This window comes from Myripristis murdjan, chromosome 13 (genome assembly GCF_902150065.1).
Source record: "Myripristis murdjan chromosome 13, fMyrMur1.1, whole genome shotgun sequence".
Lineage (NCBI taxonomy): Eukaryota > Metazoa > Chordata > Actinopteri > Holocentriformes > Holocentridae > Myripristis > Myripristis murdjan.
This window is the reverse complement of record NC_043992.1, coordinates 13,283,058-13,308,892: the sequence shown is the minus strand read 5'-3', so window position 1 is coordinate 13,308,892 and position 25,835 is coordinate 13,283,058. Positions and strand designations below refer to the sequence as shown.

Sequence of the window (25,835 nt, the reverse complement as noted above, 5' to 3'; positions counted from 1 at the left end):
CTTTACTCCTTTTCCTACATTAAACTTTCTCCCTCCATGAGTGACACACTGAAGACCACCACCTCACAGTAAGTGGCCTTTGGCATCATCTTTTTTAATATGTGTTATTTTGGAAATGACAAACGCTAACAAAATTTCTAATTTCAAGTGGCACTCTTTCAACAGCGAGCAGATTAATCTGAACTGTGGTGTTCACTCAGCGGCTCCGATACTCACTGCGACACTTGGCGCATCGTCCCTTGTCATACTCCAGCAGGTCGAGGGTTCGGCTTCGTTCGCTGACCGATCGCCTCTGGCTGCCCTCCCTCAGCCGAGCTGCCTCCTCTTTGGCATACACCCCCAGATCCTGGGTGTAGCGCCCATACATCTGGAGAGACACACAGACACACAATGATGACACTGTCGGATCATAAGAGTAGGTATTATATTCACTCTTTTCAAGACACACACAGCTACTAAGTGTTTACAAGTACTCACAGCAAAAACCTAGGAAGGAGAAAGAGGGTTTCTTTGGTAAACACACACACATATACATATAAAGGTTAGAGGAAGTATTATGTATAAAACCACCAAACTCAACAGCGCTTACAGAAACATAAATGGACTAGATGGGGATATCACAGCAAAAAAATACTGAGCTATAGATTATCTACCAACAGGGATAAATACCAAATTATGGCTCAAAGTGATGTTTCTTTCTTTCTTTCTTTTTTTTCCTGAGAAGAGACCACTCTGTTGCTGCTGTCACCCCTGGCCCAATCAATCAATCGATCAATCCAGCAAACATTACATCACTGTGGTCACATGAAAACATTCAATAATGACAGCCACCTGCTGACATGCCTTTGCTGATTAACTTATCACTTATGGCTGCGACACACGGAGCAGGTATTTGGTCAAGATGACCAACAGTTCCTGTTCACTACCCATGTGCCCCCCCACACACACCTGGCTTGACTGAGTGCACACTTGCTAGTTGGTTCGGAGATGGGTATGATAACATGTAGGAGCCCTGGCCACCATAATCAATCAACATCAGTGATTTAGACCTTCTATACCACTCTGCCCATCTATCAGAAACACTTTCAGTGTACATTTTAAACTTTGTTTTGTCTAAATGTTTTCCGATTTGTCTCTACTTTGATCTGCTTTGCTGTATTCCAGGTATTTTAGGGTTTCATAGTCTGTATAAATCAATTATGGCCACCATGTGAATAAAATTACTTGGTGAAAGAAACACGGGGTGAAAGGAGGACAAGACAGAGGAAAAAAGAGAGCTAGTGCAGTATTGCTGACTGGTGCTGTTTACTGGAGTTTGAACTGATGATGACCTGGGTGACCTTTGTCCCTCTGGGCCTGCACCTAAAGGTCAGAGGTCAGCCTTAATACAGGTCAGTCTGTTGGAGGCCTAAAGAATGGCTTAAATACAGAGCCAGCAACAAGTGTCATAGTAAATCAGTGTCTCTCTCCCTCTCCCACACACACACACACACACACACACGGTATTACTACAGTGCTGTGCAGGCTTCAGGTCAGAAGTGACTGTGTTAAATAATGAAAAAGATGTAAAAAGGAAAAGAATGCACTCCCAGACTATATCTAATCCTGAGTCTAACACACACACACACACACACACACACACATACTGTACACATGCACACACTCCTGGAAATGAACAGAGCCAGCCCGGGCTCCTCATTGGCTCCAGACTGGCCAAGCCCTGTTCATTACTGCGACCCCAACACACCCACAGACAAAACACACCACCAACCCATATGCATACCCTTCAACAAAGACACACACATACACACACACACACTCCAATACGTGGAGTCAGCAGCAAGAGAGACAGGAAGTGCTCAGCCCGATCCACCGCCCAGACAACAGCCTCCCCTCCCATGTTGCCCCTGGGCGGCGGACAAGGCAGAGGAAGCACTAATGGCTTCCTCCTGGCCAATGGTCACAACACAGTGAGGTATTTATGCGGGCTCTAAAGGGCCAATCAACTTTTAGGAAGCAGCCTAGCAGAAAATTGCCGTGACTTGGCCGGCGAGAGAGGTGCTGATGGACAATTTAGTGGTTGATAAGAGCAATAACAATAATATTAGTTATAATCGACATCATCAGCACCACAACACCCACCTGCATACATCAACATTAGTCTATCACCTTTGATGTGATGACTACAATGCAGCATGATTGATCACATTGCTGCAGAACTGATCAATACTACACTACACACTGGAGGCGGGGGGGATCTGAATGGACAAATGTCAAGATGTGCGATGATGTCACATTGATGGCATTTGCTATTAATTTTTTACCACTGGTTTCACATTTGTGCCTCCATCCCAAAGCAAAAGCCGAATTTATGTTCCTGTTTCAATAAACAAATATTCAAATGTTGAAATACAAAACGGTCGGTGCTTGCCAACTTCAAGGGGCAATTCATGTACTCTAAACACACACACACACCCACGTGCACTCACTATTTTTAAAACTCACACACACCTAAACGCAGGTTCAACAGGTTCTCTTGCAGGTGTCAGTTTAAAACAGACACTGAAAGTACATTTCTGGGAACATAGCCCCTATGGCTTGATGGATGGCGCTGTTTATACAACAGAAACACACGCACACACACACACACACACACACGCTACTGAACTGTGGACGACAGGGAGAGATAGCACCTGGCTGTGGCCACCTTTAGCACCTTGTAAACACCGTCTGGCATTCACACAAGAGGACAGAGGGTTATTTATAGCTGTACACACTTCACTTTACACACACATTCTCCTATAAATATGTGTGGATTGTAAACCGTCCAGGTTCACCTCTGTTTTGTTGGGGTAAACAATCACAATAGGTGGAAAGACAGCAATACGGTCAATCAAAAAAGAGAGAAGAAGTGAGGACAATTAAGTCAGGTGAGAGAGGAGGTAAATAAGAGTCATTCAATGTTAACGTAACCAGGAACATCACCTGCACACCTGCAACACATTCTAATTCACTAAGATGTCCTGTTAATGAAGAAAGGAAAAGAGGACAGAAAGAGGAGGGAATTGATAAAGACATAGAAAATAATAGACAATAAAGGCAAGCAACTGTAACAGTAGCTGCACACGAGTTTAACGCCCTACTTTTATTATTCAGTGATTTGACCAAGATTAAGAGTTGCAACTTTCACCTCGTCTACTGTAAATCAAACCACTGGTTGGTTTTAACTGAATTTATGTATTTAAAGCACAAAAATATCTTCAGTTGGGAATCAGAAACAGAAACAAGGCCCAGGTTGGGGTGACGGTGATTCAACAGGGCGCCCGCCATACTGCAAAATACATCTCGGACCAGTAAACAACGCCAAAATGACTACATCCGCCCAATCAAAAGTGTGAAACACTCAATCACGCTCAATCAAAAGTGTGAAACGGGATAAGATTACGAGTGAATGACAGTGTTACAGTGAATGGATCGTGCAGATAGCAGATAATAAAAAAAAAAAATGGTGCACCGATGGCAAAGATAAAGAAAGTAAACTGAAATGATAAAGAGACTGATTGACAGCATTGATAGCTCATCACTGGATAGCCTGACAATCAAAGGCTTCCACGTTGGCTCTCCGTTTACCTTGTCTTTTAGAGGTCATGACAAAGCCGATCTGCATTTTATGATTGGTATTATCTGATAATATAAAGGCGGGGCAGAGGTGTGAGTGACGGGTGGTGGTGGAGGTGGGGGGGTGGGGACTATGGGACTGTATGAGGACACAGAGCAGGAGATCCTGAGAGGCGATGGGAGTTTCAGAGTACTGATTGTCCCAGAGGTTTTTCTTGGTGAGGCAAGCTGGAGAAGCAGCTGAAACAGCATTTCCAACAGTGACACAAAAGTAAAACTTTCCAATTACACCAAAACCATCCTCTCCGCCTCTAGGGAAACAGTGTGACACACCGGTTTTCTAGCTCATATGACGAAATGAAAAAACAGGCTTGTATTCTCAAAAAAGGTGCAGCGCTACATTTCCAAGAACCAATACCAGTGCTGAGTACATATTTTATGTAGGCTACATAAGCCAAACAGAACAAATGACCAACATTCATTTGATTACTGACTCATTTGATTAGATTACGCACTGATTACTGTACAAATATTAGCTTTACTTGTTGATCAATGAAATATAAGTATCAACATCAGGTCAGAGTCATTTGCTGCACCTTTGCAAGAAGGCTACACAAGGCCATAAGTCGTCTTAAGTGTGCTTAGTTTTAAAGGGATGGTAATCTAAAATGTGCACTTTCTTTGGGAGTATAAAACATCATCAAACTGTGAGAACCTTAGGTCCTTTCTATGCTTTTTGGTTATATGCATGCATGTACATGTTCATCTATAACCGATGGAAGTTTTCTATCTAAGTTCAGGAACAAAGATCGTGCCTCAAACACATCACATTTCGACACAAAAAGTATTCAGGCACACCTTAATCTGTTCCTCTGCCCTTTGTCTCAGTTTTTAGCGTCATTCCTCTACTCCCACGGTTCCTCCTGTTTCCCAGCCTCCAGTCTATGTCAGCCAGTCATTGTACTCCTCCACCCCTCTATTCTCAACACTTTCTCTTCCTCATCACTTTGACTTTTCCCTTCCATCACTTCTTCACCTTGATCATTACCCCCATCCCTTCATCCTCTCATCCCCCATCCTTCCCTCCGGACCTTCAAAACATCATCTCAGTTCTAAATCATACAATAAACTATGTCAAATTTGTATCCTATTGCCATGGGCGTTTGTTAGTGAACTACAATATGTATGGGTTCACCCATGGGAACAGTGTGCGTTCATGCCAATACCAGGTAAGAGCCTCTGCCTCTCACAAGATGGCTGCTTGACCCCCAGACAATATGAGTCAAGTACAAAACTGCTGAGATGATGACAAGACCCCCCCACACGCCAATCAACCCACACCATCAGAGTAAACACAGACAGCTCCCTCAGTGGAGAGCGCTTCAAACTGCTTGACCCAGGCTTATCAAAGGATCTGTGCTAGAAATAGGTGGCTTAACCAAACCGGAGAAGAGATGATGGATTTTTTTTTCCACATGAGGAGGTGGAAAGCCAAAGAAAGATGTGTGTCTGAGCGTCTGTCAGGCTATCACAGGTTGGTACACAGCTCTGAGCTGACATCCCCAAGTCAGCACTGGGCACTCTGTGGCAAAAAATGATTAATTGGCTGACAAGCCAGCCAACAAACGTCATCTGACCTGTGGGTAAAACCAATATGAGATCAGGGAGGGAAAGAATGTAAAAACAGTGGGAAACAGAAGAAAAAACAAGAACGAAAACATTTGGGGAGAGATTTGGGGTTTCCAACATCAAACACCGACCGCCGTTCAACCCAAGAGGCCGTTCTGCATGGAATTCTCGGCCACATTCATGATCGTCAGCCCAAAGTTTTAATTAAGCAGACTTCAAACGCGACGGAAACTCAAAAGACCCAAAAAGCAAGAGCGCAGAAATAGACCTTGTCTGATGCACCCCCCCAAAACTAGCATCTGACCAGAGGAAGAAAACAAACAGACCCATCCAGAACAAAGGCATCACTGGTTGAAGGCCTATCATTATGTTGAGCAGAGTCAGAAATAGGCGCTCGGCTGAGCCTGCCTGCCTGGGTTAATTGATCCCAGATGAACGGTTTGTCCTAACCGCAAAGGCTTGGGAAAGGGCAAGGGTGACTGACGATGCCAACACCAATATCAAGGGCATTAGCTGCTGCTAAGACCTCCAGATAACATCAAGCAGGATGCTCTAAAGTATCAGCCACACAACATTTTCAACTCAAGAATTCAACATCCCTTAACACTAAACATGGAGCAAGGAGCACAGTCTAAAGACCAACTGGAAAACATGCAGTCAGCCAAGCAACCGGTGTTTGGCCAGGACAAAAACCATAAACCTGGCATCAAGGGTCGATAAGTGACCTTGTTTACTGACAGTCCATAGAAACCAGCGAGATAACACTGACATCCTCTATCTCTGACCTAGTTTTGACATAACAGTCTTCCAGAAATGCTTTGATGGGTCCATGTAGGTCAACAGGTCAAAGGATGGCATATCATATCTGTTTGAGATTCAACTGCTTTAAGTGACTGTGGTTTACTTACAAGACACCTGAAGAGTATCAGAGGTGAAAACATCGATGGCCTAATCCATGAAAATCAACCATGTTTATCATGAAGTTGTCAGTAAAGATTTCTCTTTAGTTTTTTTTTATTGGTTATGTACAATAACTTAAATCTCCAAGTGCCAACTTTTCAGGAACTAAAACAAATAGCCTTGTTGTTAGCTGTTTGACTTTATCCCGAGGGGTACTGAAAGTTTCATAAACCCAAGGGTTGTAGACTTTTCTCAGAGGGCCATATAATCCTTCAATTGGACCTAAAACATGAAGTCATGAATATTTCACATAACAACAGCAAATATATAATTTCTCTGGCAAAAATCAGAGGGCAGCTTAAAATTCAGGGCTTGGCAGGAGGATAAAAAACAACAAGGCAAGGGAACAAGGAGAAGAAGTCATGTTATATTGATGAGAAAAGTCCAGGGAGAGAAAACAACATAAGGAACAGAGGAGGGGTAGAGGCGGCGAGGACAAAGGTGCTGATTATCACTAGGAACCAATCAAGAGGCCCGGTCAGAGCCACGCCTCCCCCTGATTCAGCCAATAAGAGAGGTTAATGAGTGAACCAACCAGGCTGGTGTTTAATCAACATGGCACACTCTTTCATGGATGCACACAGGGGAACACTGTAAAAAAAAAATGCCTTTAGCAGAACTATCTATCTAACTCTTTTCTGCTTTTCCAGTGGCCACTTTTCTGATCTTTTGGGGGGGGGGGGTCCTAGTCCTAAACACTGCAATGGTTAAATAACACACGCACACACACACCTTAAAAATGTAATGCCACACCCCTCCATATACAGTAGAGCACTGCTCAGTGACTGCACAAGTGGGGGCATCTATTCGGCTGACTGTCAAAGCCAACTTTAGGACAAAGGTAAAGTGGGGCCACAAAAAACTTGGCAAAGAGCAGTGTGTGTGTGGGTGTTAATGCTGCCTTGTGTGGAATTGCGTGCAGTCCAATGCCAACTACGTAAGGCAGGCACAGCCGTAGTGGGGTCCCTAAATGAGGGACTAAAATATACAAGGGCCGGACAAGCGAGCTGAAACTCCACACACACACACACACACACACACACACACACACACACACACACACACACACCTGGATACAGTCCAACCAGTCAACCCTAAATGACCAGGAGCCTCACCACTCTGGCTCAACACACCATTACTCACTTCAACTAATGAGCTCTCCGACGGCGTTTGCAAGTTTGTGCGCTTCTGTGCGCGTGTGGGTGTGAGTGTGTGTATGTGTGTGTGTGTCAAGGAAACAGACGGAGACGACTGAATTTTATCATTCAGAGATTAGGAGAGGTAAAATAAAAGAGCAAGAGCAGATAAGCTGGTGTCTCTGCTTGGTCCTCGGCCTTCCTTTTCAAAACATTCATCCATACAATAACAGGTAGAAGAGGGTGCGGGGAATGGAACACACACTTTTTCCGGCATTTTCCACTGTGTGTGTGTGTGTGTGTGTGTGTGTGTGTGTGTGTATGTGTGTGGGGATAAAAACAAGTCAGCACACTTGTGTGGGAAGGAAGGAAGAGGAGAATTTGAAAGAATCATTGTGCAATTAATCTAACGGAGAGACTGTGTGGTGTGTGAGAAGCAAGAAGGGGTGAAGACTGGGGCTGTGTGGGACAGAGTAAGGAATCTGCCCTAAGGTTAGACCCAAAAGTTATCGTACTGATATGAAGGGCCGATACTTCTGAGGGCAAGTTAGAGACTACACTATGTGGAACTTGTGAAAAAATGTTTTGACTTTACTTTGTGAGGTAAATTTGCATTTATAAACCCTATGCTTTTTCCAGAAAAATATCTGTAATTGACCAACATATTTTGTGAACAAGTGGAAAAATGCACAGGTAATTTCAAACTTACTGCATATAATAGGAAGAGAGAATTATTGAGTGTTTGTTTGCAGCCTTGTTGGTGGCTGCACAATTTCTCATGTGAGGAGGTGAAACAAGCACACATTATAGCCTACATCTCTTCTGACGCTCCACACTAGGCGCTCCGACTTCTACACTTTAACCACAATGTGTATTACATCAATGTCAGACAAAGGGGAAAAAAAAGAAAAATGAAAGTATCTAACAGTTTACTAATATGCAATGTCAACTTCTCATTGTCTTCTTCAAAAGCACGCCGAGCAATTGCTAACTTTCTCTTGTCTGTTTTTATTTTCAACAATGTCATCCCCTTTGGTATTTCGGTTAACAGATAATTAGATGGTTGCCGTGCAATAAGGATGATGTAATGTTCCCTGTGCCCTTTGAGCCCTTACTTTCCATTAAAAATGTGAGATAACTTGATAAAGGTCTTTGTGCAGAGACGTTCCCAATAAAACCTGTTTTAACTGCTTGTGGACAGTGTGTGGGAGCGCCTTCCTTTCTCTGTCCTCTCCTGTGCACCTGTTTTAAGAACATCCTGGTGTGGTGCGAGTCTTATTGGATCCATGTATTAACAACAACACTCACAGCTGTGCTTTGTAACTGTGCAGGAGAAGAAGAAGTCCTATCGGATCACTGCCTCAGGCGCAGCTTCAATCCAAAATAACCTGCTAGTCCTCAAAAACCCCCATCAGGCAAAGCCAAATTTTCACCAAGAACAACTGAGCTGTACTTGGAAAAGGGAGTCAGAGGGACACAGAAACACAAGGAGAGGGGGGATGGATGTACAGTATATAAATGGGGTCCCATTCCTCCCCTGGGGCACCCTAGGGGGCTAATAAGGAGTCTTGGACGACTGTGCCAGGCTGCCATGCCAACCCTCTGGGCCCCTCCAACTCAAGCAGGAGCTGGGCAAACAGATGAAAGAAAAGAAGGGTGGACATATGACAGAAAAAAGACAGAAGGAGGAAACACTGCAGGAGGTAGCGGGAGAAAAACCCTGAGGCAGGGAAGGATGGATGGAGAGAAAGGTAAAAATACAGAGAGAAAGGAGAGAGAGAGTTAATGTGTGTGAAGAGGGTTTTTAGGAAGTTTGGCAGTATGTACAGAAGTTTAATTCATCCCACAATGTGAGCTGAATTTCAATTTTAACTGTGCATTTGAGAGGGGAGGAGACAGGAGGGGGAAGTGCATGGGAGAAAAGAAAAAAGATGGAAAGAGGGAGTGAAGGAAGGAGGAGGAGAGGAGGAGTAAAAGAGTGCAGCTGTGAACACTGAGAGAACTGCTAGTGATTAATGACAGGGCCTTCACACCTGTCCAATGTAGCGTTATAGGGAGAGCAGGGCAATGCAGTAGATTACAGAACACACACACACACACACACACACACACACACACACACACACACACACACACACACACACACACACACACACACACACACACACACACACACACACACACACACACAGCAATCCCATATTGGATAGCCCCTTCTATTTGATTTCCCATTCATTTCCATACTGCATTCATTTCCCATTTTTATACATTTTCATATCGCACATATTTTTTTTTTCAGAGCCAGCATGTTGTAAAATCATATATTCTGATACTTTTCCTTCACATCTTCCCCCTCGATGCGTTAATGCAATAATTATCGATTCATTTGCTCTAATCTATATGCTACTTTTCTTTGCTGTATTCTATAACCATTCGCCTTTGCAACAACTCAGTTTCCCTTTGGGGATTATTTAAGTTTCATTTTAGATTGCTTTATTGATATTATTTCGGCAGACAGTATATGACTTGCAAAGTCACACTTGCAAAAATGGCATTATCCATTATAATGTCTCCCTTTGGATCAGAGGTAGAGTAACAAATAATCCCCAATCTAAACATTACTTACTAGAAAAACAAACAGGGAAACAAAAAATATATTGCCTATTTACATACTGCAAGTTTTAATACATACATATTTTCCAGAGTCTAATTTGATTAAATTTGATTGTTCAGCCTACAGTCTACATTAGCAGATAAATGAAGACTGTGTGTACAGACAGACAGACACACAGAGTCTCTTCTTCCTCTCATCTCTCTAGTCACCGGATCAGTTGCCTGCAGACAGCCAGCCATTGATTGCATATTACAGTGCAGCCTGATTTTCTCTCTCTCCCTCTCTCTCCCTCTCCTTCGTCCTCTCACTTCAGTAATCAGACAATACCAGGCTGCCAGCTGCACATTGGCATGGGTGCCACGTCTTGACCGCTGCCACAAAAACAGACAAAAAATTCAGCAAAGCACTGATATCCACCAGAAAAACTGTGCGTGTGTGTGTGTGTGTGTGTGTGTGTGTGTCAGCAGCAGGTGCCCTCTCCTGTTGCCTCATTAGGAAAAACCCATATTTACTTGGGCACATTCAGCTCTACTGGCAAACTGCTCACCTCCTCTTTCCAAATAATGGACTTCCCCTCGCCTTCTGTCCTTCCTTACATGGGTTGAGACCAACACAGGATTTGAGGCCTGATACCAATACCAATATTTTTTTATTATTATTATTTTTGCATTAAAGCTGCCATTAGTCATTATTTTTGCACTGATATTCAAAATGTTTGGAGCAATTTATGGCATTTTCATATAATGTCCACTTTGTTATTGCTTTTAGCCAATTTCTATCTTCAATCTTCTATCTTTCAGTAGTTCTATTCCTTCCATTCCACACATAAAACACACACACACACAGGGAGGGAGGGAGACAGAATGAGGACATTTCGGCGAGTGGCAAAGGTGTCGTGTCAGTAGAGAAGCAGTCCTAGTGGATAGGTTCCCATTAGGGGGAATCGTTCAGGTGTGATGGCTGATGCCACTGTACTGTGACTCCCACCACACAGAGCTTAACACACAGTGAATCCAACTACACACACATTGTGATTTTCAGAGAGTGTGTGTGTGTGTGTGGGTGTGTGTGCGTGCGTGTGTAGGAATCTATCCAAGTGAATGGGATTCATACAAAAATTACTGTAAAGCTGACGAGAAATTTCTCCAATTTCGTGTAATATATCAAATATATCTGCCATCAGTGAAGTAACAAAAGTTCATTTAGGTCTTTTGCATATTTTTGCCATGCTGTTGAGGCTAATTCGTATGCGATATGTAATTAAAAGGAAGCTATCAACTGGATTATTGTGAATATTTTACTTCAAATGTTCACGTCCTAACTGAACTGATTTTTACACAACTTCCACACTCCTCCTCTCATATGCAAATGAATTTATATGACATCATTAAACACGGTTGTTTCACCTTTTAGTCTCTGTGGGCTGCTGTTGTACAAAATGACTGTGTTGCGTTCTAAATGTGAAACAAATTTTGTGCAAGCATGCCAATGAACCTCTGAGTAACAAGTGAACAAAACATATTCACAACACATTAACAGATTCATGCTTGCATTTACTACAAACCAGTAATATGATTGCAGTTTAACACCAGAGTGATCACGTCTATGTATCACTTTGTACTGAATCAGTTGATGTTTAGGGAACAAGTCATTCATCCAAGGCTCTGGCATTAGCTACACAGTAAAGATGGGAAAAGCAAGTCTTCTTAACTATTTGGGTTAGTAGAGATATTTTTAGCTATGCAGAATGTTTTATATCCCCAGAAAAAGCTTAATGAACAAGTCCAGTATCAATGATAGGACGATCACTCCCCCAGTCATTGAAAAAGGGAGCAATAACCAACATTCGGTGTGGCTCTTGAGCTTATGTTTTATAATTCAGCACTATACGCTTAGCAACAGTGACTCCAGGGTACTGTATATAATCAGTAACTTTAAATGGACGGTTGTTCAGAAACTCAGGGTCAAAGTCATTGCCTAGAGGGAGAAATTCAAACATCACGTACCCTGATAGTGATCCAAACCTTTTAATAAGTTCTAAGAGCCTACTGCTCTTAAATGTCTAGTACCTGAAAAAGGTACTAGACTTAACCTCTTGACACACCTGCTGGCGATTTGTAAATTAGTACGTTCAGTGTTGGCAAAGGGTTTGCAAACCAGCAAACAGATACTGCACACTGATGAAGGCTTAGGCCAAAACATTTGTGCTTTGCATCCTGTGCTGCAACTGAAGAAACTGAAACAAGTGGAACAAAAGAGTAGACTTGGGTGTGCAAACTCCTTCTTGATTACAGTGATATCACATGTCTCTGTCACAGAAACATGTTCCAGTGAGGCTGGATTGGGAACAAGGCTAACCTCCAGCGCATGAATCCCTACTACTAGCAGGACCTCACCACAGCACTGAGGGGGCAATTTAGACATAACGGCAATCACACATGAATATATACTCTCTTGTTCTTCATTTTGTAACTTGTTTTTCCTACCCTAACCACTAAAAAAAAAGTTTTAAAATTCTGAAAATACAGACTTTTTCCCTAAGATGCCAGAAAGTTGTATAAGAACCAAAATTATGTCATCTGCATATAAGCGTGGCGGTAATCGCAAATATAGTGATATTTGATATAACTGCATATAGACAAACCTAACCAACTAAGGAGCCACAGACCAAATGAATAGATAGTTCATTAAAGGGCAATTCCACTTTTTCTTCATAATTGATCCCATGTACAACTAATAAACTCATGTGTTGTTTTGCGAGAATGTCACGCCTAGCACACAAACAATAAGGAAACATGAATGTAGACTTGGCTGTGTCTTTGTTTAAAAAAAAAAATGCCTGGCTATCAAGAAGTAAATTCATTTTCCCTACTTGGAAAAATGTTTTAATATCAAAGTTCTCCACCAGCATGTGAACTGATGAGAAGGCCTGTGGACTTTTCAGGTAAATAAATGTGCACAACTGCAAAGTAACTGACAAAAATGAAAAGTGGCTGGGATGATGATGATGATGATGATGATGATGAAATACATATAGCCAGGAACTGTTTTCGTTTCAACTGTGGGGACCAGGGTAAAAATTTAGTTCTGGTGACATTTTTACTCCAGAAAAATGAACCTTTTAGCTCCATGAAAAGTAGTCCCTGGGACTACTTAATCCAAAGTGAATGCATAGGTCAAAAAAATATATAAAACCTGGATTTTTCTTTTAACAGATCATCATGAATGCAGTGTGGGGCTGCACAGCACCTATACATGTTTATAATTTTCAAATGGTGGTATTATGGACTCTTACATGACATCCATTGTTAAAAAGTGTGTTTCTTGAGAAATGACAGCACAAAAGAGAAAATGTCCCAGTGAGAAAAGGGTGAGATAGAGGGAGGGAAGGAGAGGTTGGTACACAATGACTGCCAGTGTTCCTGTCTATCGCACGTGCTCAGCAGGGACGTGGGAAGGCACTGGCATGGCACTGCCCTGTACCGGCCTGGACACACACATACACACTCAGAAACAGCAGCGGGTAAGGGACAGGCCGTCCAACAGCCTCATCACTGACATCTGAATGAGAGAACGCAGCTGTGACAATACTGGCCTGAGAAAGAAAGAAAGAAAGAAAGAAAGAAAGAAAGAAAGAAAGAAAGATGATAACTGTAGCAGGAAAAAGTGGTGTGAAACTCCAGCGAAGGTCTGGAGAGTGAGAGCAAGAAAACATGATCAAGGGAAAGAGAGAAAAAGAGAGAGAGAGAGAGAGAGAGAGAGAGAGAGAGAGAGAGAGAGAGGAAGGTGGGGGCTCGAAATACGAGTCATAACACAAACAGGACACCACAAAGGGTGAGAGAGTGAGAAACAGAGAGAAAGAGAAAGCAAGAAAGAGAGAGAAAGAGAGAAAGAAAGAAAAAGAGAGGGAGAGAGAGAGAGAGAGAGAGAGAGAGAGAGAGAGAGAGAGAAAGAGAATGCATGAGAAAGTCAGATAGCAATGCAGGAGAGAGGAGAGAAGAGAGGATAAATAATAGAAAAGGAAACTCACTGAATGCTCAGAAATTCAGTGGCTGCAGAGTTTCTGTATGTAGCACGCACACACACACACACACACACACACACATACACACACACACACACACACACACAGCAGAAAGATGAGGAGGAGGAGGAGGAGGAGGAAGAGGAGATAATGCATTGTGCCAGGCAGGCCAGGTCTGTATCAATATCTGTAATGGAATAAAGGCTTCCTGAGACTGTATCTAATCAACCAGTGTGTGTGTGTGCGTGTGTGTGTGTGTGTGTGTGTGTGTGTGAGACAAAGAGAGATGAACCTGCAGTCATCAGCATACAGCTGCATTGCACATCAACAAACCAACCCCCACACCACCATACACTCACCAATTATTTTAACAAGCGTCCTCTCACCTCACTTTGGTTATTAAACCAGTGTGTGAGCGTGTGTGTTCACACAATGAAATCTGGGCTAAAAAGAATTTGGGATAATATTTCTGTGCTAAATTAGTCATGGAATTTATTCCAAAGATTTTTCCAGTATTTTCTTGGATGACAAAATATTTTGAGGGTATATTCTGCGATAAACAGAATATACATTTTGTTCTATTCTGGGATAAAATCTTATTTTTTACATTGTGGGATGAATATAAAATTGGCGGATTTTAATTTGGCATAAAAAGATATTTTGGATGATATAGTTTGGGATAATATTCATGATTTCTGGATACATTCTGTGGTAAAAAAAAAAAAAAAAAAAAGGAGACTTTAAAAATGAAGCTTCAGCAGGCAGCACTGCTAACACATGCGCGCGCACACACACACACACACACACACACACACACACACACACACACACACACACAGACTTGAATGAAGAGCCTTAATTGAATTTGAGATGAAGATGGGACTTCTGCTTAATAGTACCGACAGCCACTTTCTCGGTACACAAAAAAAGGGACAAACACACACACAGACAGACAAACACACATACACACAACACACACTGAAGTGACTTTTAGCCCGTTTTAAGGGATTAACTTTTTTCAGCTTTATCACGTGAGATGAGATTAGCTCCATCAAGTTCACCACACACGCATGCACACCCAGGCACACACACACACTCACACACACACACACTCACACACACAAGGAACAAAGGAACCATTTAGAGAAAGAGTGTTGAAATAAAAGCAAGGGAGCAGAGGTGGAGAAAGGGAGAGGAAGATAGTACAGCTGGGGGTGAACGCTGCAATCATGGAACAAACAGGTGTGTATGTGTGTGTGTGTGTGTGTGTGTGTGCGTGTGTGTCAGCGAAGGAGAGAGGGGAGCATAAGTAAAAGATGGCTGGGGCGATGGATGTTGAAACAATAAGGATGATGAAGATGAAGAGCTGAAGTTGAGGTTTAGGATAAGCTGCTGTTTATTACTAGGCTATGTGGAATTTGCTGTTCCAAGTGTGTGTGTGTGTGTGTGTGTGTGTGTGTGTGTGTGTGTGCACTTAGGGAATAACATCCTGATCAAACCTCACGCACAGCAGGCAATAAGAGCGGCTTTTGTGGTGTAACATTCACTAAAATCTGTGAAGCACACTTTTTGGCAAGCCAACCAATCTCCACATATGTAGCATCAGCACTGCATGGCGCACACACACACACACACACACACACACACACACACACTACCCCCCACTCAAACCTGCCTTGGTCCAAATAATCACTGAGCTAACGAACTTGGACAGGTGACAGTGAAATGGCTTCACTCTTTAGCCTTAACAAATCCACTTAGCTTAGTGTTTACGTCAATGCATTTTGAGATGACTAAAGAGAAAAACCTACAGTTAAATTCAATAACATGAAGACTCAAGTGAACGGGTTGATGGCATCTTTTGAATCACCCCCTGCATTTCCACATTACAAATATAGACAGATTTCTTCCCACCAAGCTGAGAGGAGGGGAAAAAAAGCAGAGAGCTGTCACTCTGCTGCCAACTCAGGTTCAAGAAAATATCCTGATACTGCAGTTTGCTCCCAGTGTATTGGCATTAATGGAAACTACAGTTTGACATGAGCTGTTCAAAACTGAAGCTGATATTTTGGGACTAAACCTGCCAATATTCAGGATCTTTGAGTTTGACCTTGTTCGTGCCAAAAAAAATCCAAATACTGACAAGGAGTCTTTTTATCTGACAGTACTGTATTCTTGCCAAGGTAGAAAAGCCCCTGAAACAGCATCTAGACAATGGGACACTAACACTCGCAATTAAAACCAAGGGTAATAATAATAATAATAATAATCCCCATGCATACTCAGTGATGCAATAATTAACAAAACCACACCATGTTGACTGGCTAATTCTGGTTGGGATATATCAACAAACTGCTACTAATAGCTTTCCAAGTCCTATTTACTGGCACTGCACAATGTTACTACCTACACATGTGAATTAGAGGATGGACACCCAACCCGAGCCCAACGGGACCCAACAGGACCTGATGGGGCCCGACTGCTCAGGCTGGGTTCCAACAAAAAAACTGAAATGATGTTCGAGTTCAGGACAGGTTTAGTCACATTGGCCATATTGCGTAATGTGTTTCTGTGTTAAAACAATCCACCTATAGCCTACATAAAACAATCCCTTTTGACAGTAATTTACAAGGTGCCCACATGTGTGATCGGGGGAAAGCAGGCAAGCTGTAACCATGGTAACAATAATTGACAGGGTAACACAAACTCAGTGCTTCAGCCTGCATTAACTGCATCAGACTTGGATCGAGTTGGGACATTAAAAAAAAAAAAAAACAGAACGCCTGTCCAGTTCAGGTTTGGCTTGGTTACTACCACCTCTGACTCAGGTTGGGCTCAGACAGAAATATGTGGCCCGGGCCGCACTCCAGTGTGAATAACCTTGACTTGCGCAGGGTATCATCTACCAAAGGAAATGAAGCATGCTCTTCTGCTCTTCGTCTTGATATACTGGTCTAACCCTAATGGAGGCACAAGATATGGCTTACTGTTGCATAAATCTCCCATAGTCGACAGCTAAAAAGGTCAGATTGGGCCATATTACAACTAAGCTGAAAGCACTGTTAACATCCAGGGCAAAAATGTACATTTTTGTACTGTTGCTATTTGGAACCAAAGCTCATGACTATCCCCTGCCTGAGGCAAAAGTCCAGCAGATTCAACCACAAGGGTTAACACCCAAATTGGCAGGCTATTCACGACTGAATGATTCATCACCAACACTGACAAGCACTGTGGACAGTCAGCTTTAGAAAGATCAGTGATCAATGTAAGTCAAGATAAACGTGCACCCGAGAGGTTTGAATTGGCAGGAGTACAGGGTTGAACTGGCCTGAAATCAGTGCCTGGGGCTGCCCGTAGCCCAGCTACAGGCTAGAGCACTGCAGCTGTCTTCTGTCACGGTCGAAGACAGGGCAATAACATGACCTTTGACCCAACGACTGGTTCAGTCACATAGCGATTATGTAAGGAAGATGCATTCATGCGCTCCAGGAATGACGGCAGATACACAGCTTCCTACGAGAAAACACGGCTCACTTCAGCTTTGAGATGACAAATCCAACAAACACTACAATTCACACAAGGTTGGGAAGTTCAAGGACTAGCTGGTCATTAAGGCATCAGCTAACGGGGATCCTTATAATAAACAAAAAACTTGGGTACATCAGTGGAAACTTATCTTTGATTTCCTGAGATCTGAAATCACCAACAAGGAAATACTTACATTCAAGTACAGCAAATGATGTAGTCATTTCAAAGGAAATAAATAAAATGAATGATGTTCCCACTGTTTGTCATTTTGTGATCAAGTTCATGTTTATTAGATGTGAAAACACTGAAAATAATTATTAGGAGCAACCGAAGTCTACAGAAAACTTTTTACCAAATGATCTCAGCTGTCAGCGGACACAGAGACCTCTAGTGTGAGACTTTAATACGTGCACAAAGGGAGCCATCACGGATCAGCGCTCAGGTCAAACATCAGGGGTCATTTGAATGACACTACGACCGACTGCACGTGAAGGACAATAGTTTGAAGACACTGTATTTCACTCTGATTTAAGTTTGTCTCCATGTATCTATGGCAACCTGAGGGCAGTTTTTAAGTTTATTCTATGCTGTGAGATGCATTCACACTTTTTTCAGTCCCTGTCTATGCTGAGAAATTCATGGAGGTGATTTTATTCTGGGCACAGGATGAAGGATCTACGCTGCAGGGGATTTCATGTGTGTAGGGTACAGTGAGATGACTGTTTGTCCAGTGCTCGGCTCTGTGGGAGTCCTGGTACCTTGACCCCTGCTGGTTTTACTGGAACATCACACACTCAACACACACATACACACTCACACACACACACAAAATCACAGACAAACACAGAGAGAGATCCCCTTCAAAATCCCCCGCTGCTAGCCCACTGATCCATGTGAACAATACTTGTCCAAAGCGTACCACACACCCACACACAGAATTCCAACCCCACACACACCCCCGCGACAAAACTGTGAACGAGCAAAGGAATTGTTTTCTCTATTCTCTATTAGACACTGTAATAATGTTGAGACTAATGCTTGGTGTGTGTACGTGTGTAATGCTGTTGGTGTGTGTGTGTGTGTGTACAAGAATGGGGTTTATCTACACTAAAGCCCTAAAAAATTCACATACCCTGATGTGATAAAGTTATGTAACAGGGTGTGTGTGTGTGTGTGTGTGTGTGTGTGTGTGTGTGTGTGTGTGTGTGTGTGTGGCCAAAATAACTGTGATTAACAATGTTATCCCCATAATCAAAGTATGCTTAAAACTCAAAAAATGGCACTAAACATACTGGAATCACTTTACTTTACATTTTGTTAAGGAACAAGAATATTTTTTACTGCATCCGACACACAGCTTTTTTGCTTTTTTTTTTTTTTTTTTCTTTTTAGTGAACATCCTTGAACAATAAGCAAGGACCGATTCAGACTCTCACCAACATCACAACATCGTGGGACTGTACATTCCATGATAAAATCCTGTATCACGCCATCCCTAATCAAACTAAAGATAACAAAAGCTGGAGAAACAGTCCATTTGTGGCTCTAAATAGCAAATGAAAACTCTTAAACTTTAAATAGGCTGAATAAGAAAAGGAGCAACAGGACCAATTGTTAAGTTTGGGAAATTTTCAGCCCAGGCTGAATTAAAATATTGTTTCCCATCATATATAAATCATACATAGCACCACCTCACTGCTAGCTTTAACGGATAATTCCAGTATTTTTTAACCTCGGCCCTCTTTTTCTACCTTTTGGGGTCCAAATGACCAATATGGACAATTTGGTTTTGGTCAAGTATTGAGAAAAAACACTTCAGCTGGCAGCCATGAAACCGGCTGCAATGTAATAACACGGGGCAACTTCACTCGTCAAATCACGTGCATTAAAAGTGCCTGTTTTTGCCCCTGACGGGCTCAGATTGTTATCATAAATCTCTGACTGTGGAAGGGATTATTCTCTTTTCATGGAAAGGATTTTTGACCTTACTAACCTCGACGAAGGCCATGAGAAGGAAATGTTTTTAAACTTTTCATAATGAAGAGCCAAAAAGAATAAAGGCCTTTTAAACCCATTTTGGACTGCCTTGGATCTCTCTTTCCTCATGACAAGAACACCCTTGTTTTTTCAGTACAGCACCCAATCCTGTTATCTTTAACATCCGGAGCTAAGAAGCTTTCCAGCCACACATTTGTTTAGGCTTGATCTGTAATTTCACTTCTGCCTGCTGAGCTCAGATGATGATATTTTGCCTCTGCACCAACCTACTAGATCATTTTTCCTGTATTTTCACTACATACATCCTCCTATGTTTTTCACCTGTTGTTTGTCATGGCACTGGACAGGACAAACATGTGAACACTCCTGAAACAGCAAACAATGGTGAAGGCGCTGCTGGCTGCCTACACCAAGCTGCTGTGTGTATGTGTATGACTGTATGGACATGTGTGTACCTAAATATACAGTGTGTATAGTTTTCTAGTTTTATGATGTACAAATCATGTACAGATATACTGTTTTTAATCAATGTAAATTCTTCTTTTATTCAGTTCTTAACTGTGCATGAATGTTAATAAACTCAATCTCATATTTACGCAGCAGCTTGGGCAGGTATAGAGTGGGAAAAAAAAAACAGATTAGTAATCTCAATGCAATTCCCTTTTGAATAAATTTATACTCAATAACAACAGCTAGGGATGGAGAAACAAAGACAGAAGGAGAGAGAGCAATAGAGGGATCACAAGGTGTGTGTGTAAGAATGAATTTAAGGTTAATTATGTGCATCTGTCTCCCAGCAAGGGTGTGTAATTATTGAGATGCACACTCACCTCAGAAGTATCAGCAACAATCAGTGGTGTGAATAGCCATGCGCTCTGTGATGGGCTGCTTAAATCAAAGACGACTGATTGAATCAGTAAGATAGGTGTGTGTGTGTGTGTGTGTGTGTGTGTGTGAGACAGAGAGAGTGTGTACTCAGAATATGAATAAATGCATGACATTAGGCTTCTGAAAGTGCATTCACATGCATACATATAATGTTTAGTACCTGAAGATGAGATTCAATACAGGTGGCAGCTGAAAATGTGACGCATTCACTTTTATTGATGTGTGTGTGTGTGTGTGTGTGTGTATGTGGTCACTGGATTTGTCTTGCACTAATGGATACAGGAGGAGATCAATGAACCTCATAAGCCACCAGCACTCATACACATACACACACACACACACCTTAGGCCCGGGAGGAATATGTCAGGTGTTCTGGCTCATATTGACCATGGGATAACAAAGAACAGGGAAGAACATGATATTGTAGCTAGCAGTGTGTCAAGCTGCCCAGCACACACACACACACACACAGCAAAGCTGTGAGCTCTATTTTTATTGAGCTCAAATGGCCTGTGTGTGCATGTGTGACAATCTAGCTCGCTCACCAAATCAATACCAACGTGTGCTTGTTAGTTTGTATCCCTCTATCTCATCCAAACTCCTGTGAATTAATTCCATCTCTCCCCATCCATCATCTTAAAAGAGAGAGAGAGAGCATTATGGAGCCCAGAGCCAACTGTTATCACAAGGATAGAAACATGGGAGAAAATCCACACGCAGGGCATTTTGCCTGTCTTCTCTTCTGCAACATGTTTGTCTGTGGTTACAGTAATAACTGGTGACATTTTCACAAACGTAAATGTTCATTTTGCTAATGTAGCACAACAGAGAAACGAAAATCAAAGGAAAAAACTATTATGGCACTGGCTGAATTTTACACTGAATGCTGCAGTTCACAGTCAATAGCTGGACTGCAGCTGTCTAATCTAATCTTCCTCCTTCTTCTTTTTCTGAATATTCCAATCCACATGCCATCCACACATCTGCGCCCTCTGGAGGCGACGCTGCAATGGAAGTTCTGCTTATATACCGATTTTACCAAAATCTAGATTTTCATGGCCCTCTCTCCTGCTGTTTTCCACGAGTCTATTAACACAATTTTCGCACATAGTATTTTGATCAAATTTTAAAATCAATCTTTCCAGTACATCTGTTAGAAACAGTAACACAAACAAACGTCAGCCCTATAGGCGCATGACTGCCATTTCCATACTATCAACATAATACATTGGCAGTTTTTACTTCCAGTTACTTCCATCTTCACTGAAAACACCATTAGTTAGACTAATGTTTTCTTCCAAGAGGAATATTTGATTTTGGTAAAATTTTGTTATGACAATCAGGTCTCTGTTAACTACAGACTAACTGTCTGAAGTCCCCCGTTCCCTCTCTCCCCCTGCTGAAAATCTCCCTATATTTGCACTGTCAAAGTTGGCAAGTGTAGTTCTGCTTGCAGAGCACCTTTGGTGAAGGTTTTGAGCATTTACAAAGTTCAATATTGAATTCAATCTTTTGCAGCTGTTGTGAAGTAGTATTGAAATGTCACTTAGTGTGACAGCACCACTGGCTGCACTATTTGACAAGCTATCTCTGCGAAGTCTGGTGCAAAAATGCAACAGAGCAGACCATCTGGCACCAAAGATGCTGTCCTAATAAAATAGAAAGGATTCTCACAGTTTATCATTTGAAGATTAGAATTGAAATTATCAAAGGTGCATTTCCTGAACAAAATACATGTGATAGCTGTCAGCTGACAAGCTGATTAGTTTGGTTTTGCATTGATGTGTTTATCATTCTGAGAGTCTGCATGTTTTATCAGCATATCATACTGAGCACTTAGAAATTTGAATGTAGTTTCTATTGCATACAATGGCTGACGTAAATACATTGGAAGTTAAATGATTTTTTCATACAGTTGCTGAATTATAAATGTAATAGGAGTGGACGGGGCTTCACTAAAGTCCATGTATGTCGTAACTCAAACCATAGATGTCATTATAATGAGAGTGTGCACCTTTGGTCTGCTAATTAGTGTGACTTCTGTACAGCAATCTAACTAATTAAGTTAAAGCCCATCAATTTCATGACCTTAGTGCCTTTCACTGACTTCAAACACGCTTTGCAAGTAAATAATTTGTTACCTGGTCATGAGGGAGCAACAAGAAATTACGGCCAACTGGCACAACCAGTCCAGGCCCTGATTAACCTGCTGCACGTGGGAGACTCACTGTGCTTGTTGGAATAATCAACATCACGTTCTGACATGAGCTGTTTGACACTGCCCGAGGTCATGAAATCACTGGAGGGTGGCTCTAAGTTGAAGGGGTGGAGTATTTAAGGGTAAAGGTTAAGGGTTAGGGATGAAGGAAGTAATGTAGTCAATGAAAGGTCCTCCCAAGTACACCAAAACAACTGTGTGTGAGTGTTTGTGTGTCTGTGTGTGTTTGTGTGTGTGTGTGGCCACATGTCCAGAGAAAGAGAAAGAAAGCAGTACAGACAGACAGAGAGGGAGAGGGAGAGAGAGAGAGAGAGAGAGAGTCAGCATCAACAAGGCTGCTACACGGCTTCATGCGGCCAGCAGTGACGATAACATTGTGGAGGTGCCGGGCTGCAGCGATACAACAGAGCGGCCTGACTGGTTCAGTGGCTGGAAATAGATCTGTCAGTGGTGCAGGGCAGCCGCTATACGGCCTCTGCTTATCAATGATAAAGAAAAGCTTTGGAACCGAACCTGAGAGTGGCTGCCACGCTACCTTTTGGTAAACATACACACACACACACACACACACACACACACACACAGAGAAAACATAAAAGCTTGAATGGATGAGTAGGAATGAGCACACCCATTTTTTTTGTGCAGCACTGAAAATAATAAAATAGTACTTGAGAAGCATGCAGAATAATGGTTATTGGTTAATAATGGTTTATTTTAGATGATTTTTTTTTTTTTTTTCACATTAAAACCTGTAAAAAAGACACTGATAGTAGTTCTTATATATGGGACGAAGAGAATATATTCCAGCCTTTCCCCTGGGCTATATTTTAGTATTGCACAACTTCTGTTTTCACCCCATAAAGCAATTACCAAAGGCATTCTGTAGGATGGTTTTGTAGTAAAGCGTATGGTAAACACTGTGTGTCTACTTGCACTCACTTGCACTTTTATGCAAGCTTGTGACAGTAAATATGTGAAAATGACAGCATACAGAGCATTGGCTTGGAAAACAGCATATTACCACTGTAACAGAACACGCACTCTCTCTCTCTCACACACACACATACACATACACACGCACACACACACAGACTGCAGGGTGTGAGATATCACATGACAGCAATTCTGAAGCATATTCACTCATCTCCATTGCATAACTCTGTGTGTAACTTTGTCTCTGGGCAGATTACAACCTCTTTTACCTCTCACTGTTGTCGAGTGGAAACCTTACAGCTGCCTGGTGCTTTTCAAATTTTAACTTCAGCTGGAGGATTACATGCTCTTCCACAGGGTTTAGCTAAATTCTTAGACATTTGTGACTGATGAAACCATTTCAAAAACCTGCATCAAGCTTGAAACAAGATTGTTTGCTTTAGTTCCTGAAAAGCTGACATTTTGGAAATAAAAAGGTTTTCACCAAAAAATTATATTCAAATTACATGCAATATGATTGCCACTAGTCAGACATAAATCATGAATATGCATCGTCCTTTCCCTGGAAAAGCAGGGCTGACACAACATGATGCATCTAAAGGGATCCACTGTTCTGTTTAGCAATCATCTTATGTCAAATTTAGCAATTATTTCACCAAAAACAGCAGAAAAATTGATTTCTGTCCATGGATTGTGTCTCTGGCAGGGGTTCTGCAGGTTTCATAAAGCCAAATTTAAGACTTTTTAAAAAACAGTTTAATGCTACTTGGAATTCAATTTAAGACCAATTTAACAACCAAAATAAAGGAACAAAGCTGGCAAAAGCAGTCTATTTCCCTGAACACAGCTAATGAGAGTTTTGAAACTGAATGGGCAGAGTAAGAAAGAGTACAAATTAATTAGTAAGGGACATGAAGTCCAAGAGAGTTTACTAAAGCGGATAGGACACAGATTGTACCACTGACCCTGCTCTGTCTTAATCTAAAAGTGGTCATGCAGGACAAAGACGCCTGGCACTGCATACTGAACGAAGACTTCTAATCACTGCATTTAAGACATCTAAGTCATTTGAAGGCCTTAAATTTTGATCATTTAACACTTTCTAAAACAGACCGGTGGACAACCTGTTAGTTTGTCTCAACAAGCTGTGATTAAAGTAAGCATGTCAAGCTTTTTCTGCACAGAACATTTTGCCTTTAATAAAATCACACCACGGCAGCAATAATACAACACCCATTTCAAAAAGGCTGCATTCACCGGATTAACTGCAGCCTAATAGGAAGTTGCAACAAAGGCATTAAAGTGGTGCTGTTGCAACCAGCACAATGCACTACAGGGCAAAACAGCTGCTGAGGAAGAACAAGTGTTAAGTTGAATTAAGTTGAAAACTCAAATATTGATACTTGGCACAAGTGCATCAATAATGTATCACAAGAGAAAGTGTCACGATATATTGCATTATTGACTTATTGTTGCATTATCGACTTGTTCCACCACTTTTGGACAGGCATGGCAGGGGAAAAGTACTGTTTGTTGTTATCAGTTCACCGTGCTAAAAGAGCATTTTTTTGAGTTTTTGAGATACGACCTGTTGCACTTTACGTAGCACCTAATGAAAAATGTTTGTGAAGCAGAATCCCTGCCCCCTTTCCATGTTATTTCTCACAAAGAATTATAATCAAAACTCACATTTTTTTTATCTGTTGTCATCTGTATAATATTGTATTTCTAACAACAGAGAAATACAGGTGCAGATTCTGAGACACCTGGTCAAACGGACATTGACTTGGCTGTATTTTTGCCAGCAGAGGATTTATTTATAGAAGGAAAGGGAAGTCTCAGCTGGTCCGCTGTGCATGCACAACACTAGGTGGAAGAACATGCTTAAGTATGAAAATAAAATATATATTATTGTAGTGAACAAATACTAACAATGTACAGACCTTAAGTATAGTCAAATTTATTTGATCAATCAAATCAATTTCCCAGAATCCAGAATTTCCCTGGTTGGGATCAATAAAGTATATCTATCTATCTATCTATCTATCAATTCAGTTTTATTTGTATAGCATCAAATCATAAAGGTTATCTCGAGGAGCTTTACAGAGACCCAACAGATTCTGGCTCATCCTATGAAACAAAACCTCTCACATGAGCAAACACATAAAAAAAAAAACAAAAAAAAAAACACCTTTTAACAGGGAAAACACCTTGAGCAGAACCTGGATCTGGATCATCTGCCTCGAAAAGGTCAAGGCAGATGGCCGCCCACCCAGATCCTCAACT

General features: G+C 41.7%; 1 protein-coding gene across 1 annotated transcript in view; it reads right to left on the bottom strand.

Annotated features, from left to right (window-relative positions):
* Nucleotides 1-25,835, bottom strand: part of clcn2c (chloride channel 2c) — a 162,942-nt gene that overhangs the window by 114,203 nt on the left and 22,904 nt on the right. Inside the window, exon 2 of the mRNA XM_030066320.1 lies at nucleotides 217-367. Within this exon, the coding sequence (XP_029922180.1) occupies nucleotides 217-367 (151 nt within the window). The remainder of the gene's footprint in view (nucleotides 1-216; nucleotides 368-25,835) is intronic.